General features: G+C 34.3%; 1 protein-coding gene across 1 annotated transcript; it reads right to left on the bottom strand.

Annotated features, from left to right (window-relative positions):
- Positions 1-946: 946 nt before the first annotated feature.
- LOC138304961 (zinc finger protein 227-like) lies at positions 947-20,214 on the bottom strand. The gene is made up of 2 exons (XM_069245381.1): positions 10,150-20,214; positions 947-5,545 (listed from the first exon to the last, which is right to left on the bottom strand). Exon 2 carries the CDS (start codon positions 5,441-5,443, stop codon positions 4,313-4,315), a length of 1,131 nt encoding a protein of 376 aa, XP_069101482.1. The 5' UTR covers positions 5,444-5,545; positions 10,150-20,214; the 3' UTR covers positions 947-4,312.
- Positions 20,215-20,474: the final 260 nt, after the last annotated feature.

The following is a 20,474-nucleotide window of genomic DNA, read 5'->3' as shown; positions in this document are numbered from 1 at the left end:
TCTGATTAGCCTTGGACAGCTCGAGTATATATATAGCTAAACCCTAGTTCAAGAATATTGGAGAACCTTCTACTTCTAGAAATATCTAACTAAAAACAGTAAACAAATAAACACACAGAACTTTCTGGAAATAGATCATTCTAGATCTCTACTTATAATCAACATGTTTACAAACATATTTGTTTATACATGATAATATTCTAGAAAGTTCTATAACCTAGATTAATGATATGACCTTTATAGGATGTATTGATAATAAAGCTGTAGGAGTTATCTCCCTTATCTCATAACTACATGTATTTAGTGTCATACATAACATTAAGCATCTACATTTTATTCCACTATTAATTTTTATCAAAACCATTAGTCTAGCTATAAAAACCCTGCTAAATGTATGTGTTACGGTAATGACATTGTGTTTTGGAAATGACTAGGGTGTATCGGTAATGACCAAGATGTTATGGTAATGACATTTGATTTTTTAAATGAGTCATTCAAAAATAATTTTATACAAGAAAGAAAATTTTATTTCAAACATAAACACCAGTAACAATAACTGATATAAATTAACATAGCAAATAGCGGTTTAAATGGCTTGAACAATAACACATTATGGTAATGTCATTACGTTGAAATTTTATAGAATTCATTTTATTATTCAGAAGCTTATTCATGAAAATGCACCAATGCCTCACATTTGTAACACATTTTAATCTAAAATTGGTTTAAATGATAATGGTATTTAAATTCCGTCAAAAATATATAAAAGTTTATAAGTTAATGTCATTCACGTAACGAGTCGGTCATTCACGTAACACACTATGACGTTACGGAAATGACCGTTATGGTAATGACATTTTATTAGAAATTCCCCTTTGTAGCTCTATATCTAACTGATCTGTGGCCATGCTGGTTGTAAATGGATGGAAACACATCTAAAAACATACATTATGTAATGGATTTTATTGTTTCACTTAATCAATCACAACTACGTCACGTTCCGTAATAACAACTCAAAATCTTACATTTGCTTCTTTCATACTTGCATTGAAATTTATCATGAACAGCAAAGGCAGAAATTCAATGTTTCAAGCATTCATAAATCGCCCGCCTTAAAAGTTTTCGATATTTATGAAGATTTATTAACAAAGAAGGATAACTCTTACATAATTTTCTGACTTTATTCTGTGTTACGGTAATGACTTAAATATGAGTAACACATGTTCAGGCTCAATAAAAATATGTTTGTTGCAAACAACGGTGTTTTTGCATTTGTTTAAAGGAATACAAAACATTTAAAAATTGGATTGTAAAAGAATATATATATTAATGTAAAACACCATGTAACTACATACCATGTTGAAGTAGTAGGAGTAACGAGCAGATATGGAGGAAAAACAGAAAATTACAATTATTTTTATTTCTTTATAGTACCAACATCATATGATTAATGGTTTATATGTACGTCTGTGTATATATATTTCATAATAGGAATGTAAAAATAACTTCAAAGAGTTTCATTCTTTATATTTTTAAGCGTAAGTGTGAGTAACGTAAAATGTACATTTTTTTTGGAATGACCCGTGTAGGTTCCCCTAGGTCCCTAGTTGTGCATATTGTATTTTGGGACAGATCGGTCAACAAGATGGCCGCCAAGCAGCCATTTTGGATTTTTTTGTTAAAGTTTGTTATCGTTATTTCTCAGAAAGTACTGAAGGGATCGATTTCAAATTTTATATGTTGGTTTCCCTTGGGTCCTTGTTGTGCATATAGCATTTTTGTACCTATCGGTGAACAAGATTGACGACACGCCAACATTTTGGATTTTGGTAATTAAAGATTGTTACCGTTCTTTCTAAGAAAGTACTGAAGGGATCGGTCACAAATTGCACATGCAGGTTCTCCTATGGGTCTAGTTGTGTATATTGCATTTTGGGATTGATCGGTGAACAAGATGGCCGATAGGACACCATCTTGGATTTTGATAATTGTTTATTACTCCTTTATATCTAAGAAAGTACTGAAAGGGTCTTTCTCAAATTTCACATGTACAGACATGTTAACCCTACCGATTCTGGCGGAAGTCTACCGCTTTTGAGACTGATATTCCGCCTACCGCTTTAATATCCAAATATTCCGATTTCTGCAAAACATCGTCTTCATTTTTTTTTTCTTCCGATTTCTGAATTTTTCATAGTCGGTTGGGGCTGCCATGGTGGCTTCAAAATGCATACCAGACTGAGTAGGCTGACTTGCTTCATAATTAAGTAAACAAAGGAGGTGTGAACACTCCCTGACCAACACCCACTGGTGCTAATTAGCAGCCTGGGGCTAGTTCCACCTTGGCTTGGTGGTGTCACTTGTGTCTGAGTGTAACGATGTGTGTTACGTAGGCCTACCGTAAGGAAACAATCATCTGGCCTTTCAATAAATTTTGTGCTTAAAACTAGTAAGCATCATTTCAAAAACAAACACTACTTATAATTGAAATGATTTACTCACGTTTTTAATGTAAAATAGGCATACAGTGTCTGCTGAAAATCATAAACTTTGCAATCGTAATGGCCGCCATTTTGGAATGGGGTGATTCTAATAAAGGATCCGGATTTTGGTATATTTTTTCAGGATATCACTAAAAAAAAGTTATTATTTTTTTCGGAGTGATCATTTCTCTAGAATATTTGTGTAAATTTGAGAAACAAATATTTGTATTTTTTCTTGCATAAATCAAAAGAAAATGAGTCCAGTATGTATTACAAAAAAAAGTGAAAAAAACCCCAAAAGAAATAGACAAAATGAATAATTAAAAAAGGTGATAAATAGCATTGAAATAAAAGTATACAATGTATTTATTGGCATTTTTCATCTTCTAAATTTAACGTAAGCCTTAATTAACATTTAAAAAATACAAAATGAGCCACCATGCAAGGCCTATGGTAATAATTAAAGTTAAATCATAATTTGTTAACAAAATATGTTTTTGTAATTATTTTGCATATTATTGATATTTATACATCTCTGACGCGTCGCGAAAAATGCCGTGTGTAATGCTACATGATGTAGGCTGTAGCATGTAGTAAAAGTTTGAAAAGCAGAGGAAAGATCCATCTTTCCATTGTTAGATCATTCTTTGGTGGGTGCCAAGACCCCTCTGGGATCACTTGTTTGTTGTTACATTATTTATTAATGTTGAAATGAGACTTCAACGAGACTACCACCTCACTCATACAAATAAAATACAAATTTTTCATTTCTTTCACTGATTTTTGCGTAAAACTTTTGTCTAAAATTCATTTTCGGTAGCATGCCACAATGCAAATTATAAGATATGACTGAAACCTTGAAAATTTATCTTCACATCTACTGGAATTGCAGTTACCAAACTATATATTATACTGAACTGATATGTACAGATCATCCAATACCTCACCCTACATATTCCAGGTGTTATTATCACTCTTGTTATATCCACCTCTGGAATATACCATGTCAAAACTGAAGGCTTTGTATACAACAATAGATAAGCAGGTAGATTGGACCTTTGATGTAAATCAGTAGTAATAACAGAATAACAGTACATGATATGGCTTTCCTATAACTATAACCCGTGTGAAGCTTTTACAAAGCTCAATTTACATGTGGATATAACAAGAGTGATAGTAACCCCTTATCGAGGATGTCACTATTCCAATAACTATAACCTATGTGAAGTGTTTACAACGATCAATTTACCTTTGATCCCATCATACCAGAAGAGAAAATTTCAATCAAAATGGAACCAATACATTGAAGACCATCCTTGATACTCCAGGGGTTCCAATCACTATGACCTCTACACCCCTGGACTATCTCATAGTAAAACTGGAGGCTACAGAACAGGTTATTTAGTCCTTTGATTAACATCAAAAGAGCCAGAGTTTTTCCTCTGAGCTGCCTTCAGTTTTATGGTGAGATAGTCCCGGGGTGTAGAGATTGTAAGTGCATGGTGATCTGAACACCTGGATTATCTAGGATGACTGAAGACTTAATTCATTTTAAATTATATTATAGTTACAAATCATTGACTTTATTAGTATCATATTCACATAAAGTCTGGATGGTGAGTCGTATATATGTCAAACATATTGATAATCCTGATCTTTGCTGTATCCTAAAGTGTCACTGCATACCGCATTAAAACAATCTGTATGGCTCTCCTGTATGTGGCCTGCGGTATTTTTGAAGGCTATATAGCCTCAATAAACCAATTAATGCAGAATGTGCCACATTTTAAGGTGTCTTTCCTGCCTTGCTCCTGCACTACAGACCAGTATTAATACTTCAGCTTACCACATTTATCACATCGCTTAGGTTTCTCTCCTGTATGTGTTTCAATGTGAGAAATTAGGTCACTTGTATTATTAAACACCTCACCACAGATACCACATTTCTTAGGTTTCTCTCCTGCATGTATTCTGAGGTGTGAATTCAGGTCACTTGTATTGTTAAACACCTCACCACAGATATCACATTTCTTAGGTTTCTCCCCTGCATGTATTCCGAGGTGTAAATCCAGGTCACTTGTGTTACTAAACTCCTTACCACAGATATTACACTTTTGAGGTTTCCTGACAGCATGTATTCTTAGGTGTGAATTCAGGTCTCTTTGATTATTGAACACCTTATCACAGATACCACATGTCTTACGTTTTTCACCTATATGTGTTTTAAGGTGTAAAATTAAGTCACTCGTGTTACTAAACTCCTTACCACAGATATCACATTTCTTAGGTTTCTCTCCTATATGTGTTTTGAGGTGTGAATTTAAGTCGTTTGTATCAGTAAACTTTTCACCACAGACACGACATTTGTTGGTTTTCTCTCCAGCATGCGACATCCTGAGGTGTTTGTATAGAGGGCTTGTCTGACTAAACTCCTTACCACAAACATGGCACTTGTAAGGCTTCTCTCCTGTATGTGTTCTCTGGTGAATTTGTAGCTGATATTTCTGGTGGAACCCCTTTTGACAAATATCACATTTGTAAGGTTTATCCCCTGTATGTATCCTGAGATGTGCCTTTAGGTTATGTGCTAGGCTAAACCCCTTATCACAGACATGACATTGGTATGGCTTCTCTCCTGTATGTGTCCTGTAGTGTATCTGCATTTGTCCTGACTGTGTAAAGCGTTTACCACACACTTCACATCGGAACGGTTTTTCCCCTGTGTGTATCCTTAGGTGTTTCTCAAGACTATAATTAGCTTTATACGACTTACCACAGACATGACATTGGTAAGGCCTGTCTGGGTCATAGGTGCTGTGTTCCTGTAGAATATTGCTCTGGCTGGACTCTTTACAGACCGCACATGCGTGAGTTTTCTCACCTGCATTTGTCATTATGGGCCTAAACCTCTTACCACAGATATTACAGTGGTCTAGCATCTCTCCTGCACATTCCATCATGATCAGAGAATTTTTTCAACTGTCTTAACAAATTCTAGCTCCACCTCTCTTCTATCAGGTGTAATCTTCACTTAATTTGTTCAAAAATTCTTCCCAATCTTCCTGAAAAGAAAACGAAATAGGAATGTTATATAAAACATTTAAAGATCCAAAGAAATTCAAGAAAAAGATATTTTACCGTTGATTATCACAAAACATCTAGAAAAGCATGCATGAGTTGAAAGATAAGGAATTTATTTCACATGATCAAGATTTTTTTCTGTTGTTACAAAGATTTAGTGATTACCATTTGTAACTTTAACAAAATCACTTGAGTACAAAATTTATCACAAATATACTGGCTGTAAGCCAAAATTTAAATAAGATGAAGTGATATTTTATCAGTGAAAGTGATGATCTTCATAATTAAGTAACATATTCAAAATTAACAATTTGATAGAGAACCTGTTCGTGAAATGTAACGTAATCAGAAGCCTTCGCTACCAAAGATGACTTAAAGATGCTCCACCGCCGACAAAACTAGCATAAACAATGCTCGTCATTTGAACAATAATTAATCGTCTAATTAACACAAAACATAATATAAAATAATTTATTTGCGTTTTGTGCATACACAATCAGTACTTCATTCCATTTATGACATAGTGTCACAGAATTTTTTCGGGATGCAATTAATTATTTTTAAAGGGACTAAATCGTTAAAAATTCATGTAATAAAAGATAAAAAGAATTATAGAACTAAAAATAATTGTAAAAGTTGTGTACTTTGTGTTCATAACAAAATTTAGAAGTTTGTATAACAATTTTGTTCAAAATGGAGAAAAACTGAAAATAAATAGAAACGACCTAGTCACTATTTCATATTATTATCTTTCGGCTAGTGTGAACAATCCCTATGTGCATGCGCGATGCGTGAACATTCAAAACATCCGATCGAAGGAAATCTCATCTGTCTATTGGACATATCTGCTATCGACTGAAAACACAAATTTATCGACTACAGGTTCCTGATTACTGTGTTAAATCTAATAAACGTTTAAACGTATGCAGAAGTTTTGTGAAGAGTTTCTAAGTGTAAATAATCCTATACTGTACAGGTTTTTGCAGCCATAAAGAAGAGTTTTCATTATATTATATGGTTTTATACTTGCTTCTACCATTATTTTATTTTCATTTGTCATGATATTAGGTACTATTCTGCTAAACCTGCCAATATTATTAGGCTTTTAAAAAAATTGGCCTAATATATGGACTTTATAATAAGGAAAAATGGGAAAAAAAACTAATAATATAGGCATGTTTAGCGGACTTAGTAAGTGCGTGTATTTCTTTTTATCATTACATCAATATTTGACATTCCCTTTACATTATATCCTTAGTTGTAATGTCTATCCGTCTAATGGGCATTCCCTATATATCTCTAGTTATAGTCTTTATACGTCTAATGAACATTCCTTATATAGCCCTAGTTATAAGATATATCCGTCTAATGGAAATTCCCTATATCTAATGGACATTCCCTGTATATACCAAGTTATAGTCTCTATCTGTCTAATGGACATTCCCCTACATGTCACTAGTTATATAACTTTTTCCATCTGATTTACTTAAAACAATCAGCCTAACAATATATCTAAATTTTATGTGTACTTTTATGTATTCAAAGCAAAAATATACCTTACATTGTAGACCTATGTATATGCTTGCTTAATAATGTACATGTACACCTGTTTTCATGTATAATATATACATAATTAACGGGTGAAAATACCTTTCACTTCTTGTCATATTTCCATCAAATACTTTAAAGCTTCACAGAACGTATGCTTTTTTACTTGGCAATGTAGATACAGGGGCGTAGGAAGCGGGGATGGGAGGTGGTGGTCAGGGTCGGGAATTGCCTCCCCGTTTCCCAGGACGGGGGCAAACATTTCTTTTTGCCCCCCCCCCCCATTTATCCCTTTATGCCGACTGAAATGTTAAAAAAATTGCACATTTGAAAGAAAAAAGGGTCCTCCTGCACATTTTCGTACTTTAATTTAGACAATATTCCACTGTGTGGCACATTTTTAAACGTTCATGTACATATATGTATGCATATAATGTTGAAACGTTTAACAGTAAAAATTCAATATACATGAACTAGACTAAAAATGTCAATCAAGGGATTCTACGTTCTATTTTAAAAAATGTATCTTAAAAGATTCATTTGTTTATATGACTTAGCAAGACAATTAATTCCATATTATTTTGTGTTAAACAACAATGTGCCGATGGTGTGAAGCCGGTATGTTCTGATCGAGCAGAGTTGCATAATGATAAGACGGCATTCACAATTATCATTTCTAAATGCAGGTAACTTTAAATAAAACAAGAGATCCCAGAGGGATCTTGGCACCCACCAAAGAATGATCTATGTCTGACAATGGAAAGAGGGATCTTTTCCCTGCTTTTCAAACTTTTTCAAAGACACTACATATAAAATTTGAGACAGATCGCTATAGTACTTTCTTAGAAATAGCGGTAACAAACTTCAACAATGAAATCTAAGATGGCGGCCGGTTGGCCATCTAGTTTACCGATCAGTCCCGAAAGGCATTATGGATCAGTCCTTAAAGGTACTATGCACAACTAGGGCCCTAGGGGAAACCATGCATGGAATTTAAGAAAGATCCCCTTCAGTACTTTCTGAAAAATAGCGATAACAAACTTTAACTACCAAAATCCAAGACGGCCGTCGGTCGGACATCTTGTTTACCGATCGGTCCCAAAATACAATATGCACAACTAGAGTCCTAGGGGAACCTACATATGAAATTTGAGAAAGATCCTTTCAGTACTTTTTGAGAAATAGCGGTAACAATCTTCAACTATCAAATTCCAAGATGGACGCCTGTCAGCCATCTTGTTCACCGATCGGTCCCAAAATGCAACATGCACAACTAGGGCCCTAGGGGAACCTATATATGAAATTAGAGAAAGATCCCTTCAGTACCTTTTGAGAAATAGCGGTAAAAACTTTAACTATCAAAATCCAAGATGGCCGCCTGTCGGCCATCTTGTTGACCGATCAGTCCCAAAATGCAATATGCACAACTAGGGTCCTAAGGGAATCTGTATATATGAAATTTGAGAAAGATCCCTTCAGCACTTATTGAGAAATAGCGGTAACAAACTTTAACTATCAAAATCCAAGATGGCCGCCTGCCGGCCATCTTGTTGACCGATCGGTCCCAAAATGCAATATGCACAACTAGTGTCCTAGGGGAATTGACATATGAAATTTGAGAAAGATCCCTTCAGTACCCCTTCAGTCACCTCATATTTAAACAAGAGATCCCAGAGTGCTCTTGGCACCCACCATAAAAAGGTACAGGCCAGGTCAAGTTGGGCATACATTATGTATTGACAAAAATAAGGTTATCGGCACATAACTTGTGCATTGAATCTGGACGTTTTTCAAATTTAGATAGAAGTGAGCGTGTTTGTAAGTTCTGTGACCCTCATCGTGATATTGAGGACGAATATCATTTTATTCTCATTTGTCCAATTTATCAAGATATTAGAAAGAAATTTATAAAAAGACATTATTGGGAAAAACCATCTGTATTTAAATTAACCAAACTTTTGAGTACTACAAATATAAAAGAATTAAATCTACTTAGTAAATATATTTATAATGCAACTATTTTGAGAAAGTCATTAATGTAATGCTTTGTCCATTCTCCACTTATCCTGTATGTATGCTAGTTGTATTTTGATATTATTCTTTGTAAAAAGCAAATAAGTTGAAAAACTTATTGCAAATAAAGAATTTGAATTTGAATGTATGTCACATTAAAGTGGCTATTGAGGTTCGTCATTGTCTTTGAGGTGGGGATTTAGCAGGTTAGTGTTGAAGAATGTCACAACATATTTTGTTACCTGACTCTCTATATAAATGTAAATAAAGTATTGACCGGTCAATAGTTTGACTATTGACCAGTGTTCAATGTTTGCAATTGGATGCGCTTTATTGTTAATGTCATAAACACCAGCACGCCAGACCCAAATACTAGTATTCTCTCGGCAAAAGTCTTTCTCGCCAGAAGCTGTTATAAGTTTAAGATTGCGGTTCAGGTAACAAAACAGTTGTTTCATGCCTTTTCAGTCAAAACTTTTTCCCTTGTGTTGGGACCAACCCTATAAACTGTTTCCCTTGGCCTCTGGCCTCGTGACAGCTAGTTCATCGAGTTATTGGTCCCAACACCTCGAGAAAAGAGTTTTGACTGTGGGCTAAAAAGGAATGAAACAACTGTATACTGTCATATAGTATATGATAATATGACTGTTTTCACATATTGACAGTTGCAGTGCTCCAGTTAAGATGCATACACAGGTTAAATACCCATTGAAAATCTGTCAATTGCCCCTAAAAAGATTGTATGAACATGTTTACAAATTACCCCTACAAATTTTTTATTGCTCAACCCATTAAGTATGATCGCTTACATCCAGAAATAAAATCAGAAGAAAATTAGGGTCAGGATGACCTAAAAATCAGATGAATTCCAGTCATTTTTCAAGAGTCTGCGTCCACTGTGCTTTTGTTTCAGATAGATATTTGCACAAAATCTGCTAGCTTATCATCGGTAACTTTATACTATAACCAAGAAAATTATCTGGAACACTGCAATATGATCCAAATGATATATCATTATACTCACAAATATGTACACAAGTTGAATTTGTAAGGGAAAGTCAAGTCACCGTATGCATCCACTTCATGTTAGCTGTGTAAGGTTCTGTAAGATAAAAGTAAATCCAAATATAAATCTGACAGTAAAGATGCGACTACGAGTAAGGTCTACCGGTAACTAACTCTGCCTTTCCCTCTCTCTCTCTTCATATCTTATGACTCTTTAAACAAGTAACCTATATTTACTCTAAATAAGTGACAGGTGACAATGGGCTCTTACTCACAGTTCTCAAAATTAGAGTGACATGTATGTTAACCTCGATGTGCATCAATTAAAACATGTCTAATGATACACAGGTGACAGGTTTGAGAAAGCTTAATCACTACCTGTTTGCCCAAGGAAGAATGGGATAAACTATGGCACCTAGCTAAAATGTTCTCTAGTAGAATAGATAATAAATTAGAAGTAAAATTAAAATGACTTTATATATTATATGATAGAAATATTTCAGTGTATAATTTTTTACTAATTTCCAATAAAATTTTAGACTATTTGAAAACAATCATAATAGAGAACAAGAGGCCCAGAGGGCCTGTATCGCTCACCTGGTTTATAATGCCATGTAATGTTCTGAATACAGGTTCATTTATTCTTTTCTGAAGGAATTTTAATATTAACCTCTAATCCCCTATTGGGCCCCACCTGTCCTGCCCCTGGGGGGCCAGAGCCAAAATTTATACAAGTTCTGTTCCCCTTTCACCAAGGATGTTTGTGGCCAAATTTGGTTACATTCCATTCAGAACTCTATGACTAGTAGCGATTTAAAGGATTTAACTCGATTTCCCCTATTGGGCCCCACCCCTCCTGCCCCCGGGGGGCCAGAGCCAAAATTTATACAAGTTCTGTTCCCCTTCCCCCAAGGATGTTTGTGGCCAAATTTGGTAACAATCCATGTAGAACTCTATGACAAGTAGTGATTTAAAGGATTTACCTCTATTTCTCCTATTGGGCCCCTTTCTTCCTGCCCCCGGGAGACCAGAGCCAAAATTTATACAAGTTCTGTTCCCCTTCCCCCAAGGATGTTTGTGGCCAAATTTGGTTACATTCCATTCAGAACTCTATGACTAGAAGCGATTTAAAGGATTTAACACTATTTCCCCTATTGGGCCCCACCCCTCCTGCCCCCGGGGGGCCAGAGCCAAAATTTATACAAGTTCTGTTCCCCTTCCCCCAAGGATGTTTGTGGCCAAATTTGGTTACAATCCATGTAGAACTCTATGACCAGTAGCGATTTAAAGGATTTACCTCTATTTCCCCTATTGGGCCCCACCCCTCCTGCCCCCGGGGGGTCAGAGCCAAAATTTATACAAGTTCTGTTCCCCCTCCCCCAAGGATGTTTGTGGCCAAATTTGGTTACAATCCATGTAGAACTCTATGACAAGTAGCGATTTAAAGGAAATTTTGACGGACAGATGGACGACGGACACCGACGGACGACGGACGACGGACGCTGCGCCATGACATAAGCTCACCGGCCCTTCGGGCCAGGTGAGCTAAAAATATTATAAATTTGCACTGGTGATATAATATGTCAGTCAATGGACAGAAGGATATTTAACCGTTTTTCCCTTATTTGTTTAGTACTATTTGTGAAAAAAGATTGAGTCAAAATCAAAGATGGCTGCTTAACATAATTATCAGCCATGTTGATTCCTGATCATTCAAAAATGCAATTAATTGACAAATCTCTAGGAACAAAGACATACGATCATTACTGACTTATTATTGGTGAAGGTAAAGTTATATATGCATAAATACCTTCACCAATCATCACGAAAATTGACTTTTCAGAATGTATTTCCTTTAGATAAGTTACATATATTTTGTTGTTGGTAACATTACTTGTAATTTGGAAAATACATTGTGTTGTTGGTCCGATTTGCAGTAATGTATTATTATATATAGCTTGGCTTACACACATGTATACACACGGCATATTGTTAGTGGAAATTGCCATTATCTGGTAATCCAATCTAAATACTTTGTACAAAGATACAAATGTACATTATACGTGTTGTGTGATAAATAAAATATCTCCTGTTCTTGTTAGGGTTTTGCGAGGAAATAGAATTTCAATTTTAACAAAATTTTATTAGGATTTAAATAGAATCAAAGTACTGAAAGTACTAAATGGCTCGGTCTCAATGATTGGAGGATATATTTCTAAAGTCAACATTTTTTGGACAATAAGAAATAAAGTTTGCTAGTGTTCCTTCCAGTTTGGACTTTTGAGGATTCCTTGGACACCAAGGTGTTAAATAAGAAGCATATACTAAACTCTTAGGAGCCCATTCTAATATTTCCTATGGTGTTATATGCCAAATGACTTTATAGCATCTTTAACCTTTTCCTTGTTAATTTGATGTCAATTAAAATATCCATTCTGAATTGCTATTCTCATTAAGTTCCTGGGACCAAAGTATCAGTTAACAAGTATTGTTTTGCAGCAGAGACAGACAAGAGGCATATTTTTCTATGCCAAAATGTCTTAAATATAGAATATGTCAGTCCTCAAGAAGACTTATCAATATAGTCATACCATTTCTGAATAAACTGGTCAATTGGTCTACTTTTAACAAGTTTTTGTAATTAGTCTTTTGTAAAACAGCAAGTTGATTGATATATCCAAACATGATTTAAACTAGCTCTGATAAAATATCTTAAACATCTTATAGCCATTTAAACAAGAGCTGTCGGAGAACAGCAAAGCTCGCCTATTCAGAAGAAGTTGTTGTTCAAGTATTTACTATTTAAACATGGAAATATGACAGATTAACAGACTAAAAAAACCTAAAGGGCCCCAAATTGGTTGTATTATCACGTTCAGCATCCATACACATTAGGAAAATAAAATCATAAACATTTATGATGACTTAAGCTTAAACAATAGACAAAATAGAAACTTGCTCAAAAACTTTAACGTGAAATATGACAAATTAACAGACTCAAAAAACCCCTAAAGGGCCCAAAATTGGTTGTATTATCACGTTCAGCATCCATACACATTAGGAAAATAAAATCAGAAACATTTATGATGACTTAAGCTTAAACAATTGACGAAACAGAAGCTTGCTCAAAAACTTTAACGTGAAATGGGACGCCAACGCTGACGCCGACGCCGGGGTGACAACATTAGCTCCCCCTATTCTTCGAATAGGCGAGCTAAAATCGTCTGGTCTATTTTCATGTTAAGTATACATTATGCCAAAAAGTAATCTTCTACATTTTATTCCAATATCAATTGGGTATCTTGTTAGCTCGCCATAAACCATGAATTGTTTTATGCACTTTTTTAACTTGAGGAAATTACAAATGAGTTTTTCTACAATATTTGTATTTTCAAATCCCCATACTTCTGATGAGTATAATAAAACTGGCATTACAAGTGACTAAAATATTTTCAGTTTAAAATCAACAGGAAGGGATACATTCCTTTGTTTCTTAAAAATAGTAGACACTGATTTAATTGTTTGTTCAGCAGTTTTTTCCTTTTCTTTAAAAACGCTACCATTAATGTTAAAAAATATACATAGATATGTATACCCTTCTTGTTGTTGGGCCAATTTACGTTTTGAGAATATTACAACTTTTATCTTTCTGATATATTAGATTATAATTTCCATGTAATGCAATAATGTAATGCAATATTATTCAAATCCGTTTAACATTTGTTGTAGAACAGTGTCATCGCCATATAAAATGATAAAAGTTTGGGATACATTTCAATATTATCTGTAAATAATTTGTCAATAGTTGTCAGACAATTAACATTCTTTTTCCGCCAGATAAGATTCCAAGTCATCAAGGTATATTGAAAATAGGAAAGGAGATATAAATAAGGTACCATACTGTGCATGTATATTTTCAATGTAAATTAACAATGTAAGCTGATCTTGCAGAATTGCCTTACAGCGTTATAATAAATGCAGTTGTCTCATTGCATTGGATATAATTGATTTAAGGCAGTTCATGTGGCGACCGAAAAAGGTAAAATCACCATTTTCAGAGTGATCAGAGAAGATTGATAGTCAAGGAGGGAAAACATAAGACAACCTGTGTTATGCAAATTAATATCTAATTTATTTTGAATAAAGTATGCCGAAGATGATGATTAGTGTACTATTAACAATAATCTTAATATGTTTTCTAAAAATATGAACAACTAATGTCATATTGTGTTATAAATTTAATGTTTTATTTATTCTTTTTATTTCAAGCATGTAGATGTCATAGAAAATAAACAAATACCAAGTATATGCATATTAAAGTAAAATTCACAAATCACAACACTAATGTGTATTGTATATATGGAATGAAGATGATGATGGTAATTATTTGGATCAAAAATGTTTACAACATTAAATGTATTATATATATGGAATTTGAATATGATGATAGTAATTATTTTCATATCAAAAACTATTACAGTATTAAGCTACCACAGTTGAAAATGATTTCTTTCATTTTGTTCACACATTTTTTCTCCTGGACTGGTTCCAATTGAAATGATACTTGCATGTAGACATTCTGTAAAACATAAGAAAACAATAAATGTATTAACAGAGAAATTACCGAAAAGGCTAATATCATATAATTAAACTTTTTTTTATATATAAATAACAATACCAGTTTAGAGTAAATATTATTGAAATTTATTTTCTGTTGTTCTTTAGTCCTCCTGTTCTTTAGAGTTTTGTCCTTCATAAATTGATTGTAATACAGCAGTTGTCATATAATGTATCTGATAATGTGCACACAGAAGTATAAGTATATGCATATGCATGTGTGCATGGGCACGGTGATAAATTTATTTTGCCGAGTAAAAAGTTCAAAGAACTAGTATTGTTCATACTCAAAGATGTAATCGCACTAAAAACAGTGATCGTGTAGGCTTTTGTGTGATTGCATTTGTAAGGGGTGTATCTCTGAACGCCAACATTTTTGATTTAGCTGTAGGGTAGTTTGTTGTGACAGTGGTTATAGTCTTTTTCCTAAAGGCAGACCCAATGCCACAGGTAAATTTACCTATAAAAGTTACCTGTATTGATACTTATCTAAGTGTATATTGATTAATTTTCATTTCAATAAGTGTTCATATTTAATATCAGATACATATATACATAATATATGTTTCTGTTAATATCTATGAAAATATAACAATAGAATCTATGAATGAAATTAAATTAAATTCACAATGATTTTATTTCAAGAATTTTAAAGATTTCCTTGATATATCTAAAATCTCCGGTATAAATCTCATTAGATTTTCAATAGATTGATACTAAAATCAAGCAAAATTCTTTGAAACTTATTTCACATGGAAGTAACTTTACCATTCAGTAATATCAAAGACAAGAGATCCCAGAGGGATCTTGGCGCCCACCAAAGATTGATCTATGTCTGACAAATGAAAGAGGGATCTTTTCTCTGCTTTTCAAACTTACAATTCTTTTTTCTGCTTTTCAAACTTTAAACTATCAAAATCCAAGATGGTGGTCGCAAAATGCAATAGGCAGAACTAGGGTCCTAGAGGAACCTACATATGATATTTGAGAACAATCCCTTCAATACTTTCTGAGAAATAGCGGTAACAAACTTTAACTATCAAAATCCAAGATGGCCACCGGTCGGCCATCTTGTTGACCGATCAGTCCCAAAATGCAATATGCACAACTGGGGTCCTAGGGGAACCTATTTATGAAATTTGAGAAAAATCCCTTCAGTACTTTCTGAGAAATAGCGGTAACAAACTTTAACTATCAAAATCCAAGATGGCCACCGGTCGGCCATCTTGTTGACCGATCAGTCCTAAAATCCAATATGCACAACTGGGGTCCTAGGGGAACCTACATATGAAATTTGAGAAAGATCCCTTCAGTGCTTTCTGAGAAATAGCGGTAACAAACTTTAACTATCAAAATCCGAGATGGCTACCTGGCGGCCATCTTGTTGACTGATCAGTCCCAAAATGCAATATGCACTACAAGGGTCCTAGGGGAACCTACATATGAAATTTGAGAACAATCCCTTCAATACTTTCTAAGAAATAGCCGTAACAAACTTTAACTATCAAAATCCAAGATGGCTGCTTGTCGGCCATCTTGTTGACCGATCAGTCCCAAAATGTAATATGCAGAACTAGGGTCCTAGAGGAACCTACATATGAAATTTGAGAACAATCCCTTCAATACTTTCTGAGAAATAGCGGTAACAAACTTTAACTATCAAAATCCAAGATGGCCACCGGTCGGCCATCTTGTTGACCGATCAGTCCCAAAATGCAATATGCACAACTGGGGTCCTAGGGGAACCTACATATGAAATTTGAGAAAGATCCCTTCAGTACTTTCTGAGAATTAGCGGTAACAAACTTTAACTATCAAAATCCAAGATGGCTACCTGGCGGCCATCTTGTTGACCGATCAGTCCCAAAATGCAATATGCACTACTAGGGTCCTAGGGGAACCTACATATGAAATTTGAGAAAGATCCCTTCAGTACTTTCTGAGAATTAGCCGTAACAAACTTTAACTATCAAAATCCAAGATGGCGGCTGGTCGGCCATCTTGTTGACCGATCAGTCCCAAAATGCAATATGCACAACTAGGGTCCTAGGGGAACCTACATATGAAATTTGAGAAAGATCCCTTCAGTGCTTTCTGAGAAATAGCGGTAACAAACTTTAACTATCAAAATCCAAGATGGCTACCTGGCGGCCATCTTGTTGACCGATCAGTCCCAAAATGCAATATGCACTACTAGGGTCCTAGGGGAACCTACATATGAAATTTGAGAAAGATCCCTTCAGTACTTTCTGAGAATTAGCCGTAACAAACTTTAACTATCAAAATCCAAGATGGCGGCTGGTCGGCCATCTTGTTGACCGATCAGTCCCAAAATGCAATATGCACAACTAGGGTCCTAGGGGAACCTACATATGAAATTTGAGAAAGATCCCTTCAGTACTTTCTGAGAAATAACGGTAACAAACTTTAACTATCAAAATCCAAGATGGCTGCCTGGCGGCCATCTTGTTGACCGATCAGTCCCAAAATACAATATGCACAACTAGGGTCCTAGGGGAACCTACATATGAAATTTGAGAAAGATCCCTTCAGTACTTTTAGAGAAATAGCGGTAACAAGAATTGTTAACGGACGGACGGACGGACGGACGGACGGACGGACGGACGGACGGACGGAAGGACGGACGGACGACGGACCACGGACGAAAGGCGATTTGAATAGCCCACCATCTGATGATGGTGGGCTAAAAAAATCCAAAAAGGAATTATCCAATTTCAACTTAGTGTAACACCAATTTGATTAAAAGTTTGAAATAATATAAGCCTTTTGCCTGTTGAAACGTGATATATTTCCACAAGGTCTTCCATTTATGTCTGTTAAGTGACCTTATATACATATATAGTACATGTACATGTAACATCTGCGTAAATAACCTACCAAAGAGTAAGTGAATTTATGTCAAATATGATTTCCAAATTTTACTTGTACTTGACTGACCTTTTTAAGTTAACAGAACATACAATATATTTTGAAAGTTGCATTAGGATGCATCATTTATCATAATTATATAATTTTCCTGCTTTCTTATCCTAAGATGGTATTTCTAGATCAGCGTGATGTTACATTATAATGTAAATGTACATGTTCATTTGTATATCATTATAGCAAAAGAGCACCCAATAATTAAACTGTTGTCCGTTAACAGCGCAGTAAAATTATATATTTTTGTGCATGTTAGAAATAACATATAAATTTCTTTCCTATGGTTGAATTTCGGTCAAACATTGTTACTAGATACAAATTGGTATATGTACTATAATCTTTAAACAGAAAAAATTAGAAAACTGTTAATTTGGTATTCTGAGCACTAAAAGTTTGCAACATTTTGAGAATTACAAGACCTTCAACATATGGACTTGAAATAATTTTGCCAGTATTGCAACATTAACATCTATAATGTGTATTAAAATGAATATAGTTAAGACCCTAAGTAACAGTCTTCAATCTCATTTCATTTAGTATTTTTACATTATTAAGTGACTTCTAAAAATATTTTGTATCAAAAATACATATAGAGCATTAAACCCCAATGATATATTATTACCAATGTTTATAAAACATCATATATGTGTGTTTGTGTCGGCTTCAATAGATTACCAACTTAAACTATAATCAACAGGTCAAAATTTCCGACAATATTAATTTAAACTTTTGTGATATTGTTTTTCTCCACTCATTTTCTAACCAAATACTTCACGGTGTACGTCTATGCGATAAGAGAAATCATGCGCAACTATGCACGGTCACAAGAAATGAAAGTTGGCTAAGAATGTAGCCCTACTGGAACTCCTATGTCAAAACAGAATACTGTTACATTAGAATATACACTGATCAAGAAACCTGTTTTTCTGATAAAATTGAGATATGATTTGTAAAAAAATATTTCACCTGGAACTCAAAATGCATCGTTCTTAATAATCCACATGTAGCTCCATATTAATTCTTAGCATATTAAAGCACTGATTATCTTTGATTAATGATTTACGTTGTATATAATACGGAATATATTGAAGGAATTTTTATCCAAAACCCACCAATGTTACCTATGATACTGATTGAAATACAGGTAAATCTCAAGTGACTTTACAGGTGAAAATAAAGACAGCTTATATGAAACAGTATATAATTGCCTTCCTATTGTTTCCTAAAACAACACCTACCTGTTGTTGATAAATATGTTGGCGTTAAGAGAACACCCCTTTGTAAGACTGTGCCAGGTGGTAGAGATTAGTTCCGCTCGAGTGATCACACAATGCAAGTGAAAATCGGGAGTATGTTTATGTAAGTTTTAATTACTAATCTCTGATGATTGTTGATAAAATATAACTCAGGATAATTGCTAAACATTTAACCGTTTTCTCCACGTTTGTTGTAGATTGAAACAGCTTTTTAAGTGCCGTTCTACGGAAGAATTATGAAGAAGAAATCGGCATTTTCATCGATCTACAAATGAAGTAGTCCAAAAAAATCTCAGTTCGAGTTATACGAACATTTTATGTATGATTTTTGTCATTCGGACCAAAAATACTTCGTTCATTACGTAGTTTACTGAATACGTTATATATATTATCAGAACGTCAAGCTCCTGTGGGCCTACATGTGATGAAAGTGGCTAAAATGTTTTTAGTGACAACCTCTATACGTGCTTTAATATGTATATATAATCTGATAATGTATACATGTGCTTATAAAATTATCGATAATTATGGATGTGGTAAATATTCATACCTTATTAACTGCCGTAAGTTGGAAGATTACGCCAGCTTGGACATTTAGAAAATGTTCATCGTCTCTCACGCGCTATTTGATCAGTTTAAAAAGTTTATCCTAAATTTTCTTAGAGTTGTCTTTCTTCCATTGTGGATTTACACGTACATGTGGCATAACGCAGCCGTGATAAACAAATCTCCATTTCGTCCTGAGATTTATTTGCTCCCGAACTAATATGATTCAAATTACAAAAATCATTATTGTAAAAATTTTGATGTTTGAGGTGAAACATTGATTTCATTTTTCCGTTGCGGGATAATTGTCACTAATAGGTACAAAACGCGTGGGGCGAAGCGAAGCATTTTCGGGACGAAACGTCTTCATGCATTGTTAACAACATTTTCGGGACGGAAAGTCGAGATACATTGTAAACAATTCAAGTGAAAATTTTCCAACCTAAGATCATTTGGATAGTGTATATGGTAAGGATATGAAAGCAGTTATCTACTTCTCCTATTTCAACATTACAGATACGCTTATTTCAGTAACTTTCATATTCAAAATTTGCTATTTAAAATTCCCGGTAAAATCAAAGTTGTTGAATACACTGCCGTTAGGAGCGCTAGTATCTGCGAGCAAGTTCTAAGCCAATCATATTGAGGAAATTGACTGAAAGAGAATTTTTGCAACCACGATCACAATGGCGAGGTGATCCTCGCCAAAAATTGTGTGTCTTCCCTATACTGATATCTCAATGCGAGGATAAATTTGATGAATTCAGACCAATGTGATTATGTACTTTGTCTTAATGCATATTTTAAATGTAAAAACATGTATTTGAATTGAACAAAAAAAGAGAATGAGTGAACCTTAAGTTATCAATTATAATCAATATTTATTAAATACATTTGTAGTTCCTTCAATATATTTTGAAAACTTTATTTTACACTGCTTACAATATGATGTAGGAAATAATTAATTATTGATAATCAGTGT

The sequence above is a fragment of the Argopecten irradians genome, chromosome 1 (genome assembly GCF_041381155.1).
Source record: "Argopecten irradians isolate NY chromosome 1, Ai_NY, whole genome shotgun sequence".
NCBI lineage: Eukaryota > Metazoa > Mollusca > Bivalvia > Pectinida > Pectinidae > Argopecten > Argopecten irradians.
Note: the sequence above shows the minus strand (reverse complement) of the source record. Positions and strands in the feature narration are given on the sequence as shown.